At 50.8% G+C, this 26,511-nt stretch overlaps 1 protein-coding gene across 1 annotated transcript in view; it reads left to right on the forward strand.

Annotated features, from left to right (window-relative positions):
- Window positions 1-26,511, forward strand: part of LOC132666039 (O-acyltransferase like protein-like) — a 65,075-nt gene that overhangs the window by 25,726 nt on the left and 12,838 nt on the right. The window contains exons 4-11 of the mRNA XM_060613972.3: window positions 1,473-1,614; window positions 2,582-2,799; window positions 6,640-6,819; window positions 7,793-7,895; window positions 11,892-11,993; window positions 18,471-18,636; window positions 20,046-20,125; window positions 25,136-25,249. Coding sequence (XP_060469955.3) covers window positions 1,473-1,614; window positions 2,582-2,799; window positions 6,640-6,819; window positions 7,793-7,895; window positions 11,892-11,993; window positions 18,471-18,636; window positions 20,046-20,125; window positions 25,136-25,249 — 1,105 coding nt within the window. The remainder of the gene's footprint in view (window positions 1-1,472; window positions 1,615-2,581; window positions 2,800-6,639; window positions 6,820-7,792; window positions 7,896-11,891; window positions 11,994-18,470; window positions 18,637-20,045; window positions 20,126-25,135; window positions 25,250-26,511) is intronic.

A 26,511-nucleotide genomic window follows, 5' to 3' on the forward strand; every position in this document is an offset into this window, starting at 1 on the left:
CAGAGAGAGAAGGAGACACAGAATCTGAAACAGGCTCCAGGCTCTGAGCGGTCAGCACAGAGCCTGACACGGGGCTCGAATTCACGGACTGCGAGATCGTGACCTGAGCCGAAGTCGGATGCCCAGCCGACTGAGCCACCCAGGCGCCCCCAGAACCTGCATTCTTAGCCACCATGCTTAAGTTCATGAACTTATCCAAGGAGAATTTTCCTTGTCTGTAAAATAAGATAAATAACGGGCGTCTGGGTGGCTCAGTCGTTAAAAGCATCTGACTTTGGCTCAGGTCCGTGAGTTGGGAGTCCCGCATCAGGGGAACCCTGTCTGTCTCTCTCTCTCTGTCCAGGACACCCTCTCTCTCTCTCTCAAAAAAAAAAAAAAAAGAAATGATGGATTAGAGACAGTGATCAAAACACGTCTCATATCTAATGGGTGCTTAATATCTATATTTTTATTTTTTGTTATATAATTGGCATTGCTATTTAATTAAACTACACTGTGTCCCCCCTCCTTTGCTGATGTTTTGGAAGATCCTGGGTCCTGTGGGTCTCAAAGTGTGTGCCCTGATTACTAGGTAGCCTGAGCACCTGATTTCTTGTTAGAAATGCAAATTCTCAGGTCCCACCCCAGACCTGCTGCATCGGCCCCGGCTGGGAGGGGAGGGGAGGCAGGCAGTGGTCTATTGAGCAGGCCCTCCGGGTAATCCCGGGACACACTGAAGTTTGAGACCACTGCCCTCCTCTTACCACTAATGTCCCCGCAAACTACGGGGATCCCTACAATCAGTGACTGATTAGGTGCGCCCTGAGTTGGTGCTTCTGTGTTTCACTTTTATTTATTTATTTACTATCTTTTAATGTTTATTTTTGAGAAAGAGAGACAGAGCGTGAGCAAGGGAGGGGGCAGAGAGAGAGAGGGAGACACAGAATCGGAAGCAGGCTCCAGGCTCCGAGTGGTCAGCACAGACCCCGACGCGGGGCTCGAACCCACCAACCGCGAGATCGTGACCTGAGCCGAAGTTGGAAGCTTAACCGACTGAGCCCCCCAGGTGCCCCCTTTAGATATAGCGCCTTTCTCCAGCCTGCGGGCTTTCATTGTATTTTTTTCATCTCATATTGCATTTATGTCTCTTGCGGGAACCTGTTTACGAACAGATTTAAGCAGATTTAATGGTGCCTTTTAGGATTGTCATTCCCAGAGCTGTGCTAGGAGGGACCGCGGGAGTCTGGGCGGGCTAAGCATTCCAGAGACTACGGTCCACTTCGCGCTGGGCTGAGTTCTTCCTTCTGTGAGTCTCAGCATCTTCGTGCCCTATTTTCCCCATCTGTAAATCAGATATAGGAAAGCCAGCTGCCCTTTTTCATATCAAAGTTTTATTTTGACATAATAGGTATGAAAGCTCTTGGAAAAGTATATTTGTTGCAGAGTAAAGTATCACTAATACAATCTCTTTTTTTTTTTCTTTCCCTTGGTAGATATTTTCAGATTCAGAAATACTTCGTTTTTGGCCCCTTCTCTCTCTCTCTTTGCAATCAATTCTTCCTCCTCATCTGGCACGGGCGTGGCTAGATGTGCTACTGGAACGTTCCCCCTCGACACCTTTGTGGCCGTGTGTCTGTGAGTATGGGCATCTGAGGTACCTGGTCGGGATGTGTACGTCGGGACTGTGTAATCGATTTCCACTCACCACCTACGCGTAGCCATTTCATTTTCATTCTTGAATGATGTCTGGCCAGTGTTCCCTGAACGATCACCACGTACCTTAAACAAGAAAATTCAGCAGTGGTCGAGAGGAAGGCTGGCCACACCCAAATGTGATTGAGTTTCAGAGTCACGGAGAAATGTATCCTGATCCCAAATTGTCCTGTTCCTATCACGTGACCCCTGAAGATTAATTTCTTTTATTTGAGGTGTGGCTTCTCCCTCAAACACCTTAGCCATCCTGTCTGTTACTTTTTGTTTGCATCCTGCACACAAACTAGCAGAAGTAGAATTGCCAGGGCGTAGCTGGCATCATTGGTGAGGGGCTTTCCTGAAAACCTCACTTATTGAAATACCCCCCGTAGGTGTCACCCGTATCACCGGCTAGCTTTGTAAAAACGACTACCAATCTGATGGAGTCAATACACTGGTTTAATTTACCTTAAAACCTTGGAAACGAGGAGGTTTTTTTCCCCCCTCAAGTTTATCTGCTATTCATACTTTTCGCTCCTGTTTCCATGTATGTGGGTTAGCTGGGTTCTTACTGATTTTTTAAACTATCTTATATACATGAAAGATATGAGTTCGTAGTCCAATCAGCTGCAAGTATCCTCCTCAGCGTTTGGGTGTTTCTGTTGATGATTTTTTTTTTTTTTCAGCAATTATAATAAGGAGTTGAGTGAAATCCATTAATCTTTTCCTTTGTCATTTCCTTCATTATCGATTCTTACGAAGCCACTCCCACCCCTTTAAACTGTTCGATACTTGTCTGTATTTTTGTTGGGGGCTTGCGTGGTTGGTTTTTCGCTGGGCTGTTTTCTCTGCCTCTTATGGTGGCTTTGGTGCGACGTAAGGCTTGGTCACATGTGTCTTCCCCCTGCAGCTGCCTCACCTCGCTGGGCCTCCTCCTTTCCCTGGCTGGGACTGTCTATGTGGCGGCCAGGGGGCGGGGGCCCGACTACAGGGAGTCACCCTCACATCGGGCACGACCGGCCACCGACGGGAGCCTGCCTCTGAGAGAGACACAGAGGAGTGACCCAGGAAACAGAGCGGGTGGCCTGGCCCACCTCTCACTCTCAGGAACCCCGAGCAGAGGACAAAGTAGGCATTTTGATAAACTAAGAGCGCGCACTAGAGGTGGCTTAGAGGAGCCGTATTTGGAAAATAATTCCGACGGTGCTGGGGTCTGGGGAACGTCCAGCAGCTTCTAAATGCCAGTGTGGAGGTTGGGTCTCTGTTCTTCACAATTCCGTCTTTGTTTGCTGTCGGAGTGTTACGGCGAGTCGCTAAAAATGCTGCTTTCTTTCTTGGGTACAATGATCCAGTGTGTTTTGTGCTACCCCGTGACCAGGGCAGAGCAGGGCTTGGGTTTCGCCGCAGTCATCCTCTAAGAAACAATTCCATGCCCACAGTGTCTATTTTCGGTGTCACAGCGACGCAGATGGCTCGCAGAACCTTGCTGGCATCACTGAGGTGAAGGATTGACGTCCACATCGAAGCCAGGGGAGTAAGTGTGCAACACGTTAAAGCCTGGCTGAGCGTATCCGAGCCAGAACTAAATAACCCAGTTAGGGAAGGGCGAGCTGGACGGCGCTTAGCAGTTGGTCACGTTGCGTTGTGTTGCAGCTAAAAATCAAAAGCATTATCTTCATTTCCCCCTGCCCATATGGCAAGGCAAAGACCACACACACACACACACACACACACACACACACCCTGAAACAAGGGCCACATCGTCATGCAAACAGATTTAGCACATGGGGAATCGTTTCTGGCAGAGTCCCTGGACCTGCACACAATTAATTGATCTTCCCTTACTCCAACTCGGGGGATAAAGATAAGACACCATATCAATGAATGGGCCAAAAGATTATGAATGTGTGATCAAGCAGCTTCGGGGGATATGTCCACTGTGGAGGGCACGGCGATGATTTTATCAGACCCTCTTTGGATCTTCGGGCAAAAATAAAAACCGCTGTAACACTACCACGAGCTCCCAGCAACAAGCTAGTGGTAACACTACCACGAACTCCCAACAACACGAGCTCCCAAGCAGCTCCCAAGCAACAATTCTTTTCTTAATTTTTTTAATGTTTGTTTATTTATTATGGGGGGGGGGAGGGGCAGAGAGGGAGGGAAAGAGAGAATCCTAAGCAGACTCCACGCTGTCAGTGCAAAGCCTGACTTGGAGCTGGAACTCACGAACCGTGAGATCATGACCTGAGCCAAAACCAAGAGTTGGATGCTTAACCGACTGGGCCACCCAGCAGTCCCTGCTCTGTCATTTCTACCGATGGGCCCTTGTTTTGCCCTCCTACTTACTCTCTTGTTTCATCAGATACTGGGGACAGTTATGATGGCTTCTCCTGTCATAGTCTCAGAGCCCCTCAGTCACTCCTCATGTGACATTGTTCAAGAACTTGGCTCCCCAGCTGCCATGTAGAGAAGGTTCCACGAGCGTGGAACATGCTTAGCGACCTCCGCTCAATCCTGCCTGGGTTTCTAACTCTGCCCTTGGTGGGGTTGTTTGACCCCTAAGAACCTCAGGTTCCACATGTGTAAAACTGGGACATACAGTGGGATTTGTTGAAGGAATTAAATGAGGTAATGGAAACTTACATCCTCCTGCTACGTTGCCTTTTTCCTCATTCGCTGCCCTTAAGCCAGAAGGAGGAAAGGATAGTGGCTTTAACTGCCCAAGACCTCTCGCTAACACTGACCTTGCTGAGGTCAGCTGGGTTCCAGGCACCTGCCACGGGCTTCTAGCTGTCAGACTGAGGGTGAGCCTACAGTCACCGACATTCACCGCTGCCTGTCATTAGGTAGAAGACTAAGCCACGGAGCCTGGCGTTTTAAGGCAGATGCACCTGATACGGTGTCGGGACCCAGCCACCGAAACGTTAGGGTTTCGGCCCAAGACAGGACTCTCTATGATCAGGACACGAAGGTTATGTTCACTTTTTCAGCAGCTATGTTTAACTGTGGCCTCAAAATGGCGGAAGTGGGAGGACCGTGTTCTCTTGCTGTAACTTTTTTTTTTCTTTTTTTCGATTTAATACCATCACAGTAAAAGATCACATCCTGAATGTTTGGAAACAAAAAATCGAGATGCAGAGAGCCCTAGGGTCAGCATCTTTTCCGTGTCCACATTTGCACTCACCAGCGAGTCAAATCAACATAAGACTGCCGTGTCTCCTAGAAGTTTAGAGCCAAATTGGGTATTTCGGATTCCTGGGTCTTTATCCTCCAAGTAATCATTGCGTTTGCTTAGAGAGGTTTCCTGTTACAAGAGCCTGCCCTTTCCGACTTAGAGGAGGAAAAATACCAGCACGTGTTGGAGGAAGTTTCCACGAAGCAAACGGCTATGGATTTTAGCCCCTGGAAGGCAGGGCCCTTACTGTGTGGTCTGTCAACTTCAAGCGGGCTCACGGTAATAATCGCTGAGAAAATCCAAAGGGGCCACAAGGTCTTTCAAAGCGCCACGACACCTTGTGGTTCGCAAACTCTGGTTCTCAAACTCCGGAAGCACCTGGAGGTCTTGTCGCAGCATGAGGACCTTTGCGGGGCCTGGCCCTCAGAGGTTCTGGGTCGGTGGGTCTGGGGTGGGGCCTGAGACCGTGCATTTCCAACAGGCCCCCCGGGCGATACTGAGGCTGCCGGACTGGGGACCCCCTACTTTGAGAACCTCTGACCTACATGCATCCTTTCAACTGATCTTCCCCATCCCCCTTGGTTTATCCTTTCCACTTACCAGCGAGTGAACGGGACTCAGAGAGGCCGTCTTCTCTACAGACCGGTTATTTTCAGACACCGTTACAAGCTGCTACTAGTTAAGTGGAGCCACGAGTAGAATTTAGATGCAAAAAAAAAAAAAAATCGAATGATAGCAAAATGCATTCAGGGCTCGCTTGCCAAGGTGGGCAGGCGTCAGGCCAGATGTTTGGCAAATATGCTCAAATGCTCACCGCAGCCCGGCCAAAAAGGGTGCTCAGTTTAAAAGTGAGGGAAGAGGTCCCGAGAGGTTGAAGAGAGGGCAGAACCGGCCAGAGCCCGGGTTCTGTGTGTGTGTCTCTCTCTCTCGTGGCACGTGGCTTCTGGGGAGCCGAGGGGAGCCGGGACTCGGGGTGCAGGACACGACTGGCCGTGCTGTGCCAAGGGCCGGTCGGTGAAAATGCCCCTAGAGGAGAGGGTGAGCTCTGTGATTTCAGGCAGGCACACGGGAGAGCGACTCCGATGGAAAAACCCCTATTTACGGCCGAGACCTCCGAAGGTTTGACAATTACATTCCCCCATTTCAGAAACTGATTTGAGATTTGCAGAGCCTGGTTATCTGCCAGCTCTCATTTGTAAATAAGTCTCATTTCTGCGGGGACTTCTTGAGCCTGCAATGTTTAAGCACCAAGCTTCAACCAAGAGAAACCGTGAGTCTCTTGCAGCGGCTTGCGCCTTCCTTTGGAGGTTCCTGGTTCACAGGTCCGGCTGTTTGGAATGCATCCCAACGAGTCCGGTCAAAATTTTGTAAACATGAGGGGCGCCTGGGTGGCTTGGTTGGTGAAGCGTCCGACTTCGGCTCAGGTCACGATCTCACGGACCATGGGTTCGAGCCCCGCGTCGGGCTCTGGGCTGACCGCTCGGAGCCTGGAGCCTGTTTCGGATTCTGTGTCTCCCTCTCTCTCTGCCCCTCCCCTGTTCATGCTCTGTCTCTCTCTGTCTCCAAAATAAATAAACGTTAAAAAATAAAATTTTTGTAAACATGAAACGGAAGAAGGGACGTAGGAGGGACGAGAGCAATTGGGCTTCAAATAGTGTGGCAGGTGTGATGGTGTCTCCTTTGCTCCTCATGACAATCCTAAGGTTATGAGATGGACTTTGATTCCCGTTTTGTAGCTGGGGAAACGTAGGCACTTCAGGGCGGACGGTAACACCTGTGCTCTCGTCCAGGATTTTTAGGAGCCACGGAGCACGCTCTGAAATGCTTTTCGTGGCAGAAGAACGTGCCGGCCATCTGGACCACAGAGACGCCGGGGGGCGTGTGCTCTGCGCTGAATGGCATCCGGGCTCTGAGCCTCCTCTGGATCATATCCGGGCACACCAGTCAGATGACTGCCTGGCTGTCTTTGGGTGAGGAGAACTCACGGGTCTTTCCGAGCAGTCGAGGAAGAGGGCCGCTTTCGCGCGAGGGGATCGTGTTGGGCCCGGGACGCGAGCCTGCAGCCTCCCTTCTGTTTTAGACACGTAGCCGTGACCCCCCCCCCCCCAACAAGTGAGTTTTGGGAGGGCCCAAACCGATGCCCCGTAGTTGCTCTCCCTCCTCGTGGGTGGAAACCAGGCACCTGATGACCAGGTGAACAGCGACACCCGAGGATCACACATGCGTCGTCCAAAGAGCCAGATTCCCTCTTGTCCTACTCGACGAAGCCAGAAACTAACATGTTTTTTCTCCTGGAAAGATAGTCAAGCATAAACAGATAAATATTATGCACCGGTGTTAAAGCTGTGTTTCTCGGCCTGCTGCCTCACTCCAGAAGCAGCACGGGAGCCGCTCCGGGGCGGGGGGGGTGGGGGGGGGATGTGCACCAGGTCAAGGGGATGTTGCTGCCCCCCCCCCCCCCCCCCCGCCCCAGGAGCTGTGGGCACCGTGAGAACAGGAAGCAGTTCAAAGCCTGAGTTACGGTGGTTCCGTGGCAGATACTGTCAGGTGCCTCAGTCACCATTTCTTATTCCGATCTGTGTTCTCTTCAGTAAGTTGTGGGGATACACAAAATCCTCTTTTTTTTTTTAATGTTTATTTATTTTTGAGAGAGAGAGAGAGAGACAGAGAGTGAGCGGGGAAGGGGCAGAGAGAGAGAGGGAGACACAGAATCCGAAGCAGGCTCCAGGCTCCGAGCTGTCAGCGCACGCAGAGCCCGACGCAGGGCTCGAACACACGACCCGAGCCGAAGTGGGACGCTTCGCTGGCCGAGCCCCCCAGGCGCCCCGAAATCCCCTCGATACTATGAAAGTCGAAGGTGCTCTTCTTGCTTTTTTTGAAAACGTAAATCACACGACTTTCTTCTGTGAAACAGAAAGACAACTGTTTTTATGTTTGTTGCAGATAATGTGCTTGAGTGGAAAAGCAGAGTGCTTAAAAATCCACTGTACCTTTATTCTCGGAGTGGCCCATTCTATCTTGGGGTTGACACATTCTTCCTGATCAGGTAATGTGGTGTTGTGTCTGCTGTTGTGCATATTGCTGTGTGTATGTGTGTGTGTGTGTGTGTGTCCAGCAATAAGCAAACAAATAAACAAGAACAAAATCTGATAGTAATAGCTACTAGGAAAGAAGAGCACAGCGGTTGTGAGAGAGAGCGGGTAGACTTGTTGGAAAAGGCTTGTCTGATGAGGGACTACTGTGGCTAGAAGGAGCTGGCCCTGGGAAAATTCTGGATAAGAAAGATTCAGGCAAAGGGAGCCACCAGTGCCGAAGAGCTAAGGAGAGAGAGAGAGAGACAGAAACAGAGAGAGACAGAGACAGAGATCCTTGTTAAAGGAGCAGAAAGAAGGCGGAAGCATAGTGAAGGTGGGGAGAGAGGGAGTGAGCCGGGCAGGGCCAGACCACAGAGGACCTTGTAGCAAGACTCAGGAGCCTGGACTTTAGTCTTGGTGGGACGGGAAGAGGTTGGATTGCTTTCGTTTGAAAGCGATATCATCTGACATTTTAAAAAATGATCACTCTGGCTCCTGTGTTCACGGCAGATCTAAGGCAGGCAGGGATAGAAGCAGGGAGATCCATCAGGTGACCTTTGCTATACTTCCGATGAGAAACGATGAGGCCTGGACGGGGGCGGGGGGGTGGGGGGGGATGGCCGGTGGGGGGGATAGAGTGAGAAGGTCATGTCCAAGATAGGCTTTAGATGTGGAATTGTCAGGACCTGTTGATTGGATGTGAAGGGCGAGAAAGAGAGGACTTCAGAAGGACTTCCGGCTGGGCTCAGGAGCTGAGATGGGGGGGTGGGTGGGGGGTCTGTGTCGGGGCGGGGGTGGGAGGAGGAGGAGGAGGGGTGGGGGGGTGGCTGGCATTCGCTGAGCAGAAAGCCTGGAGCAGAAGAGAGTCTTGGCGGGAAAACCAGGCCTTCTGTTGGAATCAAAGGGTGCCAACCCGGTGAAGATAACCCAGACACCCAGGTAGTGGTGTTCAGTCAGCAGGGGCTCCGTGTGCCGGGAGCTCGGTGGAAATGTCCAGGCCAGAGATGGGAACTTGGGGGCCTTGGGTTACGGGCGGCAGGGAGGCCACAGAGCTGGCCCGCATCTCGCGGGGAGGAGAGCGCAAGCAAGGACAGGGCAGGGGTAGATGCTAGGACCTCCGCCGCCCCTGCCCAATAAGGAGTTGTCGAAATCATGTCTTAGTTGTTTTAGCTCCAGCTTCTGGTGTGACAGGTTCTTGGGGGTAAGGCAGAGAAAGGAGGGTACAGAATGAGCTGAGACCCGATCACCAGGTGGCCAGGGTGACAAAAAGGGGCCCAGACAGGCGAGGGTCAGAGGCCACTTCTGCGGTGAAATGGGAACCGCTGGGCACCAGACTTGCCAGGAGGGCATAGCTGGGTCTAACCAGGCAGGCAAACCCGACTGCAGAGACCTGGGGCAGGCCCCCGCTGGGTGGGGAGGTCGGCCCAGGGGTCGGCCCTCAACGTCCAGAACTCTGTTCCCTGCAAGAGGACCTAGCAAGAACAAGGCCAAAAAGATGGGACTGGCTGGCAGAGCCCCAGGCCGTGGGAGGGAGGCTGGCAAGGACAGATCAGCATGGCTGGAATCAAAGCCAAAAACTCAAGCTGGAGAGTTGCCACCAGGAGGGAAGAATGAGGGCCTGGAAAGCCACTGGTCATGCCTGGACTATCAGTGCAAACCCCTGAGACACCAGAGCTGCCGTTGGGTCAGCCCTGAGATACCCCAAAACCCCAGGCCAAGGCTATGAAATTTCAGAAGTCCAAGAAAACTGCAACCTTGCACCCTTTTATTGGTAAAAAGACTACATATCCGACCCCTGGCTTGCTCTGGGGCCCGGGGAGTGCCGGGCCTTTTATCAGTGGTTCTCAGAGTATGGTCCCAGTCCGGCTGTACCCGCGTCATCAGCAAGGCTGTTAGAAATGCAGGTTCTCAGGCCCCACCCCGGGCCTCATCCAGCTAAGAGGCCAGGACTCCTGTTTCCTTCCTGTCCAACGTTCATTTTGTTTCCTTTCTTAATTTATTAATGTTTATTTATTGATTGTTTATTTAATGTAACATTATGTTAATGTTAATGAGAGAGACGGAGTGCCAGCGGGGGAGGGGCAGAGAGAGCGGGAGACACAGAATCCGAAGCAGGCTCCAGGCTCCACGCTGTCAGCACAGAGCCCGACGTGGGGCTCGAACTCACGGACCGCGAGATCATGACCTGAGCCGAAGTCGGACGCTCAACCGACCGAGCCACCCAGGCGCCCCCATTTTGTTTACTTTAAAAAGTGTGCACCGGGGCTCCCGGCTGGCTCAGCCAGAAGAGCGTGCGACCCTTGATCTCGCGGGTCACAACGTCAAGCCCCACTATGGGTGTACAGATTACTTATAAATAAGTACACGTAAAAAAAGAAATGCACCGATTCTCTTTACAGAAACATTTCATTTGGACAATGGCAATCTTACTAAGTGACCCCTAGTATCGCCATCGTGCCAACAGCTTTTAACCTGTTATTCCGGACGATTCTCCCATTAAACCCGGGAAGCTGGAGCCAGTATCATCATGCTTGTGTTTACAGATGAGAAAGTTGATATGCAGAGATGAAATCAGTTGCCCAAGTCCCCCCAGCTAGGAAAGTTCGAGTGAGAACGGGAACACAATGCTTGTTTCACGCCAAACGCAGGTCTTTACCACCATGTCACGCACACATTTACGTAGCGAAACCAGACTTCTGACCATCCCTGGTGACGGCTCGGGAACCTTCTTCTACCTCTCTGGCTGACTTCACCCATTCCTGTTGCGGGATTGTGCTCCCCGCGGCGGGGTCAGGTCTCTGCATCTTCCCAGCTTCCTACAGCAGGTTCTCCTGCTGGCAGCCTGTTTCCCTGCCAGCCTTCTCTTTGTCCTCTCTCCGCGCTGAAGGGCTGGGTGTTTCATGGCCACACACGGAGACCCTGATGCATTCTTTCCCGAAATTAAGAGGAGCCCGGAATCGGAATTGGCTGGCCTACTTCCACATCTCCACACTCCCTTCTACATGTCTCTATAAATTGCATTCCTATTATAGTGAATCCAACTTGCTGCGTTTCAAAAAAAAAAAAAAAAAAAATCACGCTGGCAGAGAATCAAGATATTCTCTAACCCTCCCTGATCCCTTCCAACACACACACACGGCCTTTTTTTTCTTGGCCATAGGAAATGCATTTGTTCCTTAGAGAAACACCCACGAGGCCCATTGGCATAAATGTTGGAAGGTCAGGAAGCTCACTCACAGACTCGCTCATCATCAAGTTGTAACTCAGAGATGTAGCCTGTTTCTTTAGCTGAACATCCTGGGCAACAAATTTGTCGTCAGGATGTGTCGGTTGAGAATCTCGGGCAACCCACTGACCCTCTGAGCCTCGATTTCCTAGTAGGTGTGCAGGAATCGTAGTATCTTCCCTTCTACTGATCACTCACTCATCGACATTTATTGCAAAGTAGGCCGGTATGACTGGAGAAGGACAAGCGACACTGTTAGTGAAGGTACTTTGAAAACGGTGTGGCACCACAGAAGTGGAAAGTTTTGACACTATTGTTTCAAAAGGCCAACGCGTGTTCACCAAATATTTCTGGCTCTCTTCCTTCCGGGCACTTGGTAACAGTCAACTTCCCGGACCCGTCGTGGTTAGGTGGGATCCAGGTCTGGCCAAGGAGGGGTGCCTGGGGTTGCCGTGATGCTAAGAGCTTTAAACATGTCGCTTCTGGCCTAGGACATTTAATTGCCGGTTTGAAGCCCTCCAAAATGCTCTTTTCTCTGCCGTGGTCACCAGTGACCTTTCAGACAGTGACCGCTCCTTCAGCCTGGGTCCCCTAGTTTGGAAGACGCTGAGGTCAAGGCGACTGGCCGTGGGCCTGTCGCGCGAGCAAGAAAAAAACTGTTACTGATGGAGACAACCAAATTAATCATCGGATGAACTGTATCATTGATAAGTAATTCCTGGGGCTCTTCTCTTTCTCTCAGTGGTTGGCTAAGCGCAAGGTCATTTCTAAGGATGCATCAGAATTCGGACAAAGGAACAACCCTTAATGTCATCCTCAGATACTTCCTCAGCCGCCTTGCAAGGTAGGTCTGTTTATAAAATGTCTCAATCCATTATTGCTGTGTAACAACGTATTGCTTTTTAGTCTTTAACCCTCTTCTGAAGGAACATTCGAAGCAAAGTAAACTGAGAGAAATCGTTTTCTTCATGAAGTTGGTTTTTGCTGTCTAGCAGCTTTTGCCAGTGGAAGATGCCAATTTTCGTGATATTTGCCCTAATAGAATTTGAACTATATGAAACCAGCAGAAACCTCCTTATTCCTCCGCTGACGTGCAGCAGATTTCCAGAAATGTGCTGTCCGATTTCCACGGAACGTGTCTTCAACGGGAGAATGCGTATGTCTTGTACAAACTAGTGGTAATTGTGTCCTGTAAATAAGAGTACCGATGGTGACGATAAAAATCAAATCAGATACAGCAAAGAGAGGGGCTGGTGGAAGCTTGGGGTGATGGTGGTTCTGCTGAGGGGGACGGGGGGCGGACGTGGCCCTCCTTACGAATGGGTGGTTGGTTGGGGCAGGAGGAGATAGAGTCCTGGGACGGAGGATGGAACCCGTGATGCATAAAGACACAGGGAGCTTGGGAAGCAGAGGAAACTTCAGCTCATGGAACCCACCCCTCCTTTTGTACAGTCTCTAAATCACGGTTTGTTGCCGACTGAGCTAGAGCTGGCTCTCGTTACTTATGGCCGTTGCCTCTCTTGTCACGCTTCGTTGTCACAGAGCGGGAAGGGGCTGTTGCAACAATCTTGTGGGCTAGGAAAATGGAGTGGGTAAGTTCTGACTCTGGTTTGTCAAATCTTTCATGCTGGCTCAGTCCTCTACCAGCTATGTGACCTGGAGGCAGTGCCTCACCCTTTCTGGGCTTGAGTTTTCTCATCTCAAAAAATGGGAAGAATGACGGCACTCACTCCACGGGACTCTTGCGAGGATTAAATGAGAGCATGTGCGCTGAGAACTCAGAGGCACGTGTGACACACAGTAAGCCTTCCGTAAGTAGAAGCTGTCGTTGTTACTGTGGTCGCCACTCACACCTTTTAACTCTTCTGGAAAATAGGGTAAGAATGAGTATGGGGTACGGAATGGGCCTCTATTGATTTCTTTTCACCATGGCCTTTGTGGCTTCTTCCAAACTCTATTGAATCTAGCCCTTGTCCTGGATGCTTGACAGACTCCTTATTCCTTTTTTTGGGTGCGTGGCCCTGGGTTTAGCATGTTGTGCCCTGTGGTCTTCTGGAGGAGAGGGACCGATTGACATTCAGGCCACAGGTTTTTAGTGATAAATGCTGATGCGGTGTTAGGGGGTGGGGCGTGGAATCCAATGGTGGCATCCAATCCAGGGCATGGTGGGTTCTGCCTGGGAAATCTACTTCAGAAGAAAAGTCCTGTTCTGGGGACTGAAGGACAGGAAGTGTTTTAGCAGGCAGATAAAGCAGTAATGTGTGTGTGTGTGTGTGTGTGTGTGTGTGTGTGTGTGTGTGTATGTATGTGTCTGTGTGTGAGAGGTCTTATGGGTCAAGATGGTGGTGAGGATCCCCGTGAGGAAACTATTGCAATATTTGGGGAGGATAGCAGATTTGGACTGACAATTGGCCGTAGGAACGGAGAGAGGTCAAGTCAAGGATACTCAGAATTTCCAATCTGCACAACATGGCGTATGGTGGTGATGTTCTTGAGGAGGGAGCTCTGAGAAAGTGGCAGATTGGAGCCAGGAAGAGAGAGTCCAACCCGGGACGTAACTTTGTTGAAAAATCGGGGGAAACATCACCAAGCCAGCTTGAACTCACTCCGTAAGGGAAACCCAGTGCGAAAGCAGCCACACTCCCAGCCTCTTTGATGGTCTCATTCTTGTCAGCAAAACCCACTGTTCTTACTCAGTTATGATCAATTACTTGCCTACTTATCTCCAAGAGGACTGGAAATGAGATCATTTGTTCACTCACTCATTCTGTATTTTTTATACGTTTATTTATTTATTTTTGGAGAGAGAGTATGTGTGCATGCAAGCACATGCAAGTGGGGGGAGGGACAGAGAGAGAGAGAGAGAGAGAGAGAGAGAGAACCCCAAACAGGCTCCACACTGTCAGTGCAGAGCCTGACAGGGGGCTTGAACTCATGAATTGTGAGATCACGACCTGAACAGAAATCAAGAGTAAGGCACTCAAACGACTGAGCCACCTAGGCGCCCCTCTTTCTGTATTTATCGAGGGCCCACTGTGTGCCAGGCACTGTTGTAAGCCCTGGGGATTCAATAGTTAATAACCACGCAAGTGCCTTCTGGCCCGGAGGTTACGTTCCAGTGAGTAGAGATAGATAATCCATGAATAACTATGTGACATTAGGTTGCAATATACAAATGCATTTCTAGCAGGTCAGGGACCATAGGTGGCACAAAGTGCTTATTTGGAGAAGGAGGCAAGATGGGGTCTTCTTCTGGAAGGGTAGTCAGGGAAAGTGACCTGTGTCAAAGGAAGTAAAAGAATGTTCTAAGCAAAGAGAGTGCTGTGGGGGAAGAAGGGCCCATGTGGGGAACAGGTGTTAAGGTCCTGAGAAGGGAATGTGGCTGGCATGTTTGAGAGACCGCAGAGAGCCCACTGGAGTGGAGAGAGCAGCTTGGAGAACAGGAGGGGACGAGGTCAGAGAGGTGGAGCGGGGCCCCGTGGCCAGGATCGTAGAGGGCCTGTATGCTGCTTTAAGGACCTTCTATTTTACTGGGGCACAAGAAGCCTTTGGAGGGTTCCAGCAGGGGAGTGGCACGGGCCGAGTCACATTCTCCAAGAATCATGCTGAGAATAGACAGTAAGAGGACAGGGGCAGGAGACGGGGGACCCGGGAGCTACAGCAGCTATAAGAAAGTGCAAAACGCCAGCTTCCCGGGGTAAATCGGAACAAAGATTATGTAACAGGAAACAAGGAGAGTAGATGTCTCAGACCCTTAAGACTGTGTGATTATTCCAACTAGGAGGTACATGTTAAACATCAGGGGTTTGGGGGCACCTATGTGGCTCAGTCGGTTATGCGTCTGACTCTTGATTTCGGCTCAGGTCATGATCTCATGGTCGGGAGACTGAGCCCGAGCTGAGCTCTGTGCTGAGTGTGGAACCTGCTTAGGGTCTCTGTCTGCACGCACGTGCACTCTCTCTCTCTCTCTCAAAAAAAAAAAAAAAAAAAAAAAAAATCGGGAGTTTTTGTTACAATAAAAACATTACTGATAAAAATATCTATCACAGAAGGTTATACGCTAAAATTAACGGTACCCACTGCAGTCTCACTCCCCCGCGGGGCACCTTTGTGAACGGTTTCTTGTAAATTCTCGCAGATACTTTCCATGTACTTACATACTTACAGGCACTGGGTTTTTTCTTTTTTTAATGTTTATTTATTTTTGAGAGGGAGAGACAGAGCGTGAGCAGGAGAGGGTCGAAGAGAGAGGGAGACACAGAATCTGAAACAGGCTCCAGGCTCCAAGCTGTCAGCACAGAGCCGGGACGTGGGGCTCGAACTCACAAATCGTGAGATCATGACCTGAGCTGAAGTCGGACACTTAACCGACCGAGCCACCCCCGTGCCCCTGGCTTTTCTTTCTTTCTTTCTTTCTTCCTTCCTTCCTTTCTTTCTTTCTTTCTTTCTTTCTTTCTTTCTTCCTTTCTTTCTCTTTCTTTCTTTCTTTCTTTCTTTCTTTCTTTCTTTCTTTCTCAAGAATATGATTATACTATAAACCGTGCTATTTTACAGGTAGCTTTTTTCACATAATGATTTCATGTTGGCATATCAATCTGTTGCATGCAAGGACCCACCTCACTGATTTTATTTTTTTAAAGTTTATTTATTTATTTTGAGAGAGAGCGAGTGGGGGAGGGGCGGGGGAGAGCAGAGAGAATCCCCAGTGGTCTCCAAACTGTACTACAGAGCCGGACATGGGGCTTGGACCCACAAACCGTGAGATCATGACCTGAGATGAAACCAGGAGTTGGACGCTTAACTGACTGAGCCACCCAGGCACCCGGCACCCCACTGATTTTAAAGGTGGCCTGGGATGGCTCTGTGTGGGTGGACAGTCGTGAATCCAACGTGCCCCTGTTAATGGGTGTGGTGGTAATCCCAAACTTTCGCTATCTTAGACAAGGATTCAATATCAGTACACTTTTGTGCACATGTTTGGGGGTAAATTTCTAGAACTGGTGGTTTAGTGCATCTCACATTTTGATGGACATTTTCCACTTTCCCTTCCCACCCACTGGCTAAGAGAATGCCTACTTCTTGTACCTGGCACGACAGCCAATATTGCACTCTTTAATCTTTGAAAACCCTCCTAGACTTTCAATCTCCCAGCAGCTTGGACAAAAATGAAGAACAATTTACATTTATGCGATTCTTTCCATGTTGCCGGCTGTTTTCCTATTGATCTCCTTTGATTCTCAAAAACCCTTAGGAGGCAGGAATCATGATGCTCCTTAAAAGAATCTAAGGAATCATCATCCCCCCCCTACCCTGTCCCCCTAGAAGAGGAAAGAGAGAAGTTACATGATTTTCTCAGTAGGAGCATTTCGACAGAACTAGAAGCCACATATCCGTAGCTCTGCTCCTCAAGGTGAGGCCCAGCCTCTGCCCTGCCCCCACGGGCCCCCCCACTCAGAGGCCGAACTGGGGAGGACACAGCCTGTACCGTGCTCCCCCCGAGGGCATCTGACCCGAACTCCGTTCAGAGGGGAGCAGGGGGGGTGGGTGACTTACTCTGCCCAGGGAGGCGACAGATGGTGGGAAGGAAGGCTTGGGAGGCGGAGCTCGAGGCCTGGGGGAGCAGCTGTAGGACAGCTTGGTCAGATGGCTAATGTGACGGGGCCCAGGCCCAGGCAGGGCTCTGTGGCTGTTGTCTGAGCTGATCTGGGGAGATGCGTTTTGGCCCAGTCAGCAGCCCTTTCTCTCTGACCGTGATCTGCGATTCCAGGCTGCTCCCCGCATGCCCCCAGCCCTCCTGTCTGCTAGGCACACCTATGAAGGATGTATCAGCGTGGGGAGCACCGGAGGCCGACAGGTCTGGGTCCCGGCGCCCACGGGGCAGCTGGGTGCTGCCCTACGACTCTGCTGGAGTGTGGACCTCCAGCAGTCCGGCCCTTCCCATCTGTCGCAGCCAGCCCGGGGGCCCTGACACCCTCCCCTCCCCCCCACCCTCGCCTGAGATGCCCGGAGGTGCTGCTGGGCCCTGTGCTCAACTGGGAATTTCTACATATGTCCTTTTAAAAGACGGCTGTTGATCGTAGCTCACCCGGAATCCGTGCCGGGATTGCGTCCGCCCCCCTGCTACGGCCTCGCTTCGAACCTCTGCACCAGCGATGTCCAGTAGGTGGCCACCAGACCTGTGGCCCGCTGAGGTGTGCCGTGAGCGTACAATGCACGTGGGATTCTCAAGACTCAAAGAAGGAAGGATGGAAAACTGCTCGCTAGTTTTTTTTTTATAGCGATTACCTGTCGATAACATTCGGGATACGCTGGGCTACGTAAAGTGTATTATTGGACTTCATTGTGGCTATTTCTTTTGACTGACAAATGCGGCTGCTGGAGAGTCTAAAGCAGGTGGCAGATAGGGCTGGCGTTCTGTTTCTAAAGGACACCTGTGCCTTTCCCCCACCGTCTTCGTAGCTGGGAAGGAGGTAGGGTATGAAGGAAGGGAGGGAGAAAGAAAACAAGGAGGGAGAAAGGAAAAGAGGGAAGGAGCGAGGAAAGGCATTGTCATCCAGGGTGGCCACAGGGGGAAGGATGCGAGCTGGTGGCAGACCTCAGTGCCGCTGGGTGGTTGGGCCACCTTGGCCAAGTCACCCAAACTTCCGTGATTTCCCCATCGGTAAAATAGAGGTACTTTTCCCCTGACAGGAGTATTTCTTTTTTTTTTTTTTTTTTTTTTTTTTTTGGGGACAGAGAGAGACAGAGCATGAACGGGGGAGGGGCAGAGAGAGAGGGAGACACAGAATCGGAAACAGGCTCCAGGCTCCGAGCCATCAGCCCAGAGCCTGACGCGGGGCTCGAACTCACGAACCGCGAGATCGTGACCTGGCTGAAGTCGGACGCTTAACCGACTGCGCCACCCAGGCGCCCCTTTTTTTTTTTTTTTTTAATGTTTATTTATTTATTTTTGAGAGAAAGAGAGAGAGAGAGAGAGAGCGCACAAGCAGGGGAGAGGCAGAGAGAGAGAGGGAGACACAGAATCGGAAGCAGGTTCCAGGCTCCGAGCCGTCAGCACAGAGCCCGACGCGGGGCTCGAACTCACAAATCACGAGTTCACCACCACCTGCTCAGTGACTGACGTATGTTTGCCTCAGCAGCACCGGAGCCCCGGGGTGGGAGCTCAAGAATTTTTACCCATGAGCGTAGGGACGTTTGAGGTGTGGGCAGCTGGTCGCCCACCCAGCACAATCTGTTTCAGAGCGTCTCTGTCGCTCACCCCGGGGACTGAATGGAACCACGGTGGAGAGTCCCCTTCTCTCTTCTGGCTCTTTCCTGCCAGGTTGCAGCCCCTTCACATGTATTCGGTGTGCTTGCTGGCTGGATTGTTCTCTCTTGTTCCCTGGGGACCCGTCTGGGAAGTGCCCAAGTTCCACGTGGATAACTGCCGGCGAGCGTGGTGGACGAATCTGCTGTTGCTAAATAATTTCCTGTGGGTCCCAAACGCGGTGAGTCCTGCCTGCGTCATGGGCTGGGAACAGGCAGATGGGCACGGGCCAACGCGGGGTGTCACTTCACGTGGTTCGTGAACTTTCCAAGGGCCGGCCTGGGTCTGCTGCCCTTTCTTATGGCACTTTCTCTGGAGTAACGGTGAAGCCATAGGAAGGGGGTGGCTGGGGGCAGGGAGACTAGCCTCTCGGGATGGGTGAGTGTTACCAAACCAGCCTTGGCAGGGGCAGTTGCTGTGAAAAGCAGAGGGAGGGAGCAGGGTAGTGGGCACTGAGGGGCCAACCGTGCAGGTACGTGTCCGGAAGCGGCCAGCCTTGCTCCGTCAAGGTTCCATTTCACACCCCACAGAGAAAGGACACTTGCCTTACCTCCACGCAGACGGCCTGTAACTGGGATGGAACATTGCACGTCACCTGCGCCATAATGAGTCGTTCTTCCGTCTCAAGCCAGATCAGACAGAGCCACAACATCTGTCTATACTGGCTGGGGCTTCCCCCGAAGCCCTCGGATCCTCACGATGACATCGGAGTCAACGAAAGTGAAATAGGGGTAATTGAATCGTGTGTGCCAGGTGCGGACCGGCCTGGGCCCCACGTGGGAATCAGTGGCGAGGACACGAGCCAGCCACCTGTTTGAGGCCAAGCCCACCTTGGTCCTTGAAAGCGGACGCGTGAGGGCCGTCTGGCCTGGAGGTCTCGCCGATCCCCCACCTCGGGCACTTCCCTTTAGCCGGGACAAGGAAAGCTGTCGCTTGTGCTGGATAAGTCTGGGCTCTCGAGGACCGGATTGGGGACTGGAGGGAGCAAGGAGCCTTTTACCTCCGGAGCCCTGGAGGGAGCTGCCCCCAGGAACGTCGTCACATTGAAGAAGAATGAGGCAGGTAACTGGCTCATTTCACACCAACACGGACAGCCCGCGGAAAGATGTGGCTTTGGCCAGACGACCGCACGTCCGTCACATGTGGGAACTCTGGGCTCTCCGGCACAAGCTCGTCTGGAGCCAGGCTTCCAATCTAGATGAGCCCATTCCTTCCCCGGGGCTGGGGAGGGCCGGCAAGGCAGGGAAGAGAGGACAACAGGGACCCTTACCGGCTCTGAGGGCACCAAAACGATAATTGTCCCTTACATTCATGTAACGGGGTGGAGTTGAGTTCCTCCAACTGCCCTGGGAGCTTAGCTTTTACTGCTTTTTTTCAAGAGAGAAAGCTCTGCATTTCCCTTTTGTAACCTGGCAGTAACAATACTCAGCACCTAGGCTCCTTACAGGATTAAGTGAGCTGAGGTATGTGAAATCCTGTGGCCCCAAATTCCTTTCTCTTCCCTTGGACCGCCCCCCCCCCCCCACCTCCCCAGCCCCAGGAAGGTGAGCGAGTGGCCCCGGTGAGTGACCTCTGCTCCTCTCGTTTCAGTGTAATGGCTGGACGTGGTACCTGGCCAACGATTTTCAGTGCCATCTCATCACGCCGGCGATCGTCCTCATCCACAGAAAGTGAGTGTCCCCGGGACCGGCGGGTCTGGCCACGGGACCTCTCCCACGGCACTCCCAGCGAGCGCTCCAGCTCTGGGCAGGGCAGCCTTTGCGATTCAGGAAACGAACTTTTCAGAGCAGTGTGGACCCCGAATCCTTTTCTGTTTATCTTTCTTCACGTTCTCCTCCCAGCTTCGTTCTGCACACGCCCCTCTGCGTTTTTGCAGGGTTGTAATCAGGGCGTGTGTAATCTCTAGTCTCAGTCTTTTCCATTCACCTGCCTTTGTAAACATTTCCGCGTAGCGACACGATCCACATACTCAGCCGTTTTAGGATTTCTATGCCATTGTTATGGTCGGGCATCTACATCATTTCCAGTGTTTCATGACTCCAGACGGCACCTCAGTGACTGTCTTTGAACGTACTACTTTTTCCTCCTGTTCATTTCCTTGGGGACCCATTTCCAAGTGGAATGACTAGGTCAAAGCGCAGGAACGATTTCGTGCTGCTTGTTACATATTGTGCGGTTGTTCTCCAGAAAGAGGGAAGTAATGACCGCGCCCCCAGCGATACATCAGTGTACCTGTTCCCCCCATCAGATATTTATTACTGTAATTTTTGTTAGTTCTAGAAAAGCTCTCAGGCCTCAATAATTCACGAGGACACTTATAGCTTGTGGAATATCCATGCCATATCTTAAAATATTTTTCCCTTTTTTTGTTGTTAACATACATGTTCAGTTTAAGAGGTATGGGAAGATAGTAGGGTGAATAGAGGGGAAAACCATCACCCTAGACCCATTCCTCACTCAAGAAGAGGTGAATTCCCTGTCAATATTTCTGTGTTTATCTTTCTGATCTTTTTCCGCACCACTTTTTAAACATGAAAGGCTTCTGTGTATATACATCAGTATCTTTCTTTTAATAATAGTTACATGACGTAAGCGTTTTCTAAGCCTACTTCTAAGAGACACAATTTTATCTATTTATTAAAAAAAACTTTTAATGTTTATTTTTTGAAAGAGAGAGAGAGAGACAGAGCATGAGTGGGGAGGGGCAGAGAGAGAGGGGGAGACACAGAATCCGAAGCAGCCTCCAGATTCTGAGCTGTCAGCATACAGCCGGACGCAGGGCTCAAACCCACGAACCGTGAGATCATGACCTGAGCCAAAGTCAGTCACTTAACCGACTGAGCCACCCGGGCGCCCCTATTTATTTACTTTAAGTAAACATAATTTTAATGTGTGTGTAACGTTTCATTCTATGGAATGAACTGTAATCTATTTACACCTTCCCCTGGTGTTAGATACTTGGATTATTTCCAATTTTATGCTTGCTTTCATGAATAATCGCCTGATAACTATTTTCGTGGAGATCAGAGTCTCCACTCTGATATTTCTTTAGAATGCATATCTTTAAGGGGAATCCCTGGGTCAAAGAGCATGAATGTCTTCTAGGCTCTTGAAGCATAATGACAAATTGCTTTCCTTAAAGCTTCTATCAATGTTCAGTCCTCTGGCCACCAATTACACGGTTGCCAATATGGAATGTTACTAATAACACAAAACAAAATAGAAACCTTGCTATTTGGATATGTAAGAAAATAGTCATTTTTTCATATCTAACTTGCAAGTTTTTAACTCCTAGGGGTGAAGCGGAGTTCTAAATACGCCTTGACCTGCTCTATATTGTGGTTACCTGTTACTACTCTTTGTAGGACAGACTTTGAATCACAGGCTGACCCATGAGGTTGCCTGTTCTAGCCAAATGCAAGCGTTCAAGCCATCTTGATTTTAATTTAATCTAAGAATTAACACACACACACAAAAAAAAAAAAAAGGGAAATCTGCTTTTTCACATATCTTAAACACACAATGCTTTCTAACTTTAAATGTACAGGAGCTGTTTTTTGTTTTTTGTTTTTTGTCTTTTTACTAAATTAAAAAAATGTTCCATGGATTCCACTCAGCACAGAGGCGGTTTTGCTGGTATAGTGAGTTTGAGTCAGAAGACGTGGCAAGTTCTTCCCTACCCCGTCTCCTGAAACAAAAGCATCTGAATCAAACGGCTTATTTTCTCAGAGTGGGGGCTAGGAGGTGGAGAGGGCAATTTTGGATAGCATAATAGAACTCATAAGAGCATATGAGATTGAAATAAAATCCGACGATAAGATGGAAATGAGATCTAATAATCACATTGCTTTCTATCTTGGAAATGAAGGTTTTAAAAAAAATAGCTCCGAACATCCTCTGGTAGAAAGACGTACCACTCTCTGCCTCCTTGATTTATTCTCACACCTCCCAGGATGAAATCGCTGAGAACGGTGGGGATTAGGAATTAGTGTGCCCTCCCACTCTCACCTCAGTGTGGATCAGACAAGGAAGGATGAGAGTAGGTCAAGGTGGCTTTGGGATGCTGACCTCCCTTCCCCTCCCCTTCCCTCCCCAAGCCCCTTAGAGAGGGTGGGGATTCCTGGAACACTCCTGGGTCGCTGATCCCTGCTGCTGCTGGAGAGGGGCTCCCTGAGCAGGAGCTGTTCAGGCCCCCAGGGCCTCCACGGGGGTGGACTCTCCCTCCCACAAGGCCGTCAAACCCTCAGAGCTCCAGGGGCAGGGGAGCACCTGGCCCAATTCTCTGGGGCTGTCGCAGGCCTCGGCTCTGTGACGGACTATGGCTGCTCCAAGAGCTCTGGAGACCTTGGCAAGCGCCTGCGGGGAACAGGTGGGGCAGGTGTGAGGCCTCTGCAGGCCCGGCAGCCCTGGCAGAGGAGAAAGGGCGAGCCTCCACAGGTCTCCTCGGAGGTGGCAATTCCAGCAGGATGTGCTCATTGCTGGTACAGGTATTTGTGAAGAAACGGCGAGAAAAATCCTGTGGGGCATCCTGGCCAGGATGCTGGGGGCTGACAGGCTTTCAAAGAATACGAGGGTCTTTTCAGGCCATTCCTTCCTCCTCTTGGGCTATATGGCCCCTGAACGGGCCCTTCTGAGGCACCAACCCTCTTGAGAGAGAATGGGGATAGTGGGTGGCACTTGAAGCTCTGGGCCTTTCTCAATCCCACGGTCGTAGGAGGAGTCCCCTCAAACAGGCAGACAATACAACCACTGACCCGAGCTGGCAGAGGGGACCCTTTGGCACAGGGTTGGTTTCTTCTGAGGCCTCTCGCTGTATCTTCATGTGGCCTTCTTGACGCGGTCTTTGCTCTGTGGTTGTCGGTCTTGTCATCTCTTCTCATGAAGGTACCAGTCACATTGGATTAGGGCCCATCCCAATGACCTCATTTCACCTTCATTATCTCTTTAGAGACCCTATCTCCAAATAGAGCCATATTCTGAAGTGATGGAAGTTAGAATTTGGGGGGGGGGGGGGAGGGGACGACAAAATCCAGCCCATAACAGTCTAGATTAGGAGGTTTTATTAGTTTTATTATAGAGGCAGTTAGCCCGTGGAGACTTGTCTGACTCCTGGGAGGAGGTGCCATGGGTTGGGCTCAAGTCTCCCGGGGAGTTAAACAAATATTGACTTGGGTGCATGCAGGTTTTTATTGGATGGCCTGACTGGATGGTTAACCATTGACCTAAGACAATGAATTCTTAGTACCTCCTCACTCTAGACCTACTAGAGTAGGTAGTAGGTGGGGACCTACTTGAGTGTCCTTGTGAGTTAAGACCCCCGAGTCCCCAATGTCAGCATCTTTCCTAGAGGCTGTCATGAAAGGTAGATTTTCAATTCCTCAGCTAAAAACCAGCACTATACAAGCTTGTGGCTGTGCAACTACGTTTAGCTTCTAAATGGTGGGAGGTATGTAAAAGGTAGAGCTGTTTTCCTTTAGAGAACACACTTGTATAGAATGCCAGTAATCCAAGGAGGCCAGAACTAAATGGTCTGGCAAAAGGAACAGTAAAGAGACAGCATTGTTGTCATACCTTCCCAGCCCACTCTCACAGCAGACATTACTAATCAATCACAGCACCACTGAGCTAACACTCCTCCATTCCGAGCATTAACACTAAACTAGAATTGGCACTCTGGATGAAAATCATTTGCCGTTTGCCTCACTCGTGATAAACGAATGGTCCCTTATCCCCTCCTCATGAAGAACCGTGGCAACTTCACACAGTGGAATGGGATTGTCAAAGGCACCATCTGGGCAGGATTATGCCTGGATAGTCTTGTCTTACGCCTGTGTTTGACATTCCTTCTATACTACTGCACATCGTCTTTGTCCCAACCCTCACGATTCTGAGGAGGTGCAGCCAGTGCCTTACTCTAACTCTAAAGCCTATGTCCCTAAATCTCATTTCCTGCCCCAGAACCTCCTACATACTACAGCTGGGCCTCCTTCGGGATCTTTCTTGGCCTTATACATGTGGAGTCCCAAAGTGTGGAGCCACCCTTGGCTCATGGGGGATAAAAGACACTGGGAAAATGCCTCTTTCTTTCATCTTCCACGACAGTTTTCAGGCGCATCTTCCACAGAACATTCTGGAAGAATTGAGTACTGGCCACCTTGACAGCACATCCTTGTGTTAGTTTTCCCTGCTTCCCTGTTCTACATGCCATCCCTCATTCCTACCCCCACATCAACTCCCTGCACCCAGACGTTTGTCTCAGATTGCATCTGGGTGGGGGAGAATCCCTGGACCGCCTCTTACCCTAACCCCGTCCCTGCGTCCCCCTGCGCCTGACAGTCCTTTCTCTCCCGAATCAACCACCATTTATGTCCGCGTAATGCTTCGTGGGTGGCAAGGAACATTCCCAAGCAAGGTCACATCTTGAGCCGCACAGTACATTTCAGGGTGAAGATGAGGAAAATCAAGTTCAAGGTCCTGCCTAGGGTCGCACAGCCAGTAAATGGTCACATTTAAAGGCAAAGCCAGTTCTCTTGAGTCACAGCTGCCCCCACATCAGCCTCTCTCAAAGGCAGGCCTGGCAGGAAGTGCCTCTGATTGCCAAGCTTTCAAGTCTTTCGTGGGCACAAATTTTGCAGCGAAGGAAACTGAAGAGTGCTTCTGTCAATGTCCTCTCTTTGCAGAAGTAAACATGTCCTTGTCCTCCTCGGGGCCATGCTGTTCTTGGCATCTTTCACTGCCACAGCTCTGCTCACCCTGGCTTACTCCCTTCCGGTCGCAGCTCCGTCAGAAGCAAGGTAACCCACGGTTCCCAGCCGGGCCCTCTTGTTTGCCTGCCCCGGGAATGGCCAGGACCTCCCAGGGAGGCTGCTCGGCGAGTGCCAGTCTGTTTGCGCTGTGTGCGGTGGCTCGTGGAAAAACTGGGTGGGAAATGTTCAGCCTGGATGGGAAAGTTGATTGCGTTTTTGTTTCCAAACTTCTGACCCTTTCAACTTGCGCTGGGGGGTCTTCTCTGAAAGTACCAGGAACGCGTGGCTGCCCGTTGAAATGTTTCTCGGAGGAAAGGAGCGCCCCCACGCGGCTGTATTGGGTTTCTCCTCCCGCCGCCGACCTGCAGCTCGGAAGCTCAATTATTGGCTGGAGGGACCGAAATTTCCGGAAGTGGGGGTTATCCCTTCAAGGTCACACGGCTAGTAAGCGGCATAGGTGTGAGTGGAACCGAGGACCTTACCCGCTATGCTATTTTGCTTCCCCAGTGAGGTTTATATCACGATTTTTCCTTATCACCACCCTGTGCATCACGCAGGAAACAGGGGCACGATTTCCTGCTGATCTGTTCTCATTGCAGCAGGCAGAGTGATACAAATGGAAGTCAGATGCTGTCGGTCATCTGCTCAAATTCCTCCAAAGGCTGCCCACTGCTTTCACGGTAGAAGCCCTGTCTGACATCCTCCATCACTCCCCTATGTGCTGACTCTGGACCAGCCACACCAGCCTTCTAAGCGTCACACACCAAGCACGCTCTCCCCTCAGGCCTTTGCACTCACTGTTCCCTCACACTAGGATGCTTTTCCTTTGAAGTCCGGATCTTGGCAGGGCTCGCTTCTTCATGTCCTGCAGGTGTCAGTGCAAACGTCATTTTCTCAGAGCAGCCTTCGCTGACCTCCCGATGCAAAATAGCCCGGCACCGCGACTCGCGCACATTGTGCTCCAAATGTATTTGCGAGGGGAATGAATGAATGAATGAATGAAGACACCCCAGGTTTTTTCACTAGGGGAACACCATGCCCTTCCTGTCATATCCTTGGCCCCTGCGGGCCCTGCCAGGTGACTGAGGGAGAGGCTCATTCCCATCGAATCCCATCCAATCTAATAGAGTAGGTCCTCAACTCTAGAAGCACATGAGAATCACCTGGGGAGACTTTAAATCCCACTGATGCTTCCAGCAAGCACCATCTCAGACCACAATCTCCGGGGATGTGGCCCAAGCAACCACGAAGACGTTCCACGAAGACGTTCACTTCTGAAAACCACGTTTTTAGAGCTATCGTGATGTGCC

The sequence above is a fragment of the Panthera onca genome, chromosome D3 (genome assembly GCF_046562875.1).
Source record: "Panthera onca isolate mPanOnc1 chromosome D3, mPanOnc1 haplotype 2, whole genome shotgun sequence".
Lineage (NCBI taxonomy): Eukaryota > Metazoa > Chordata > Mammalia > Carnivora > Felidae > Panthera > Panthera onca.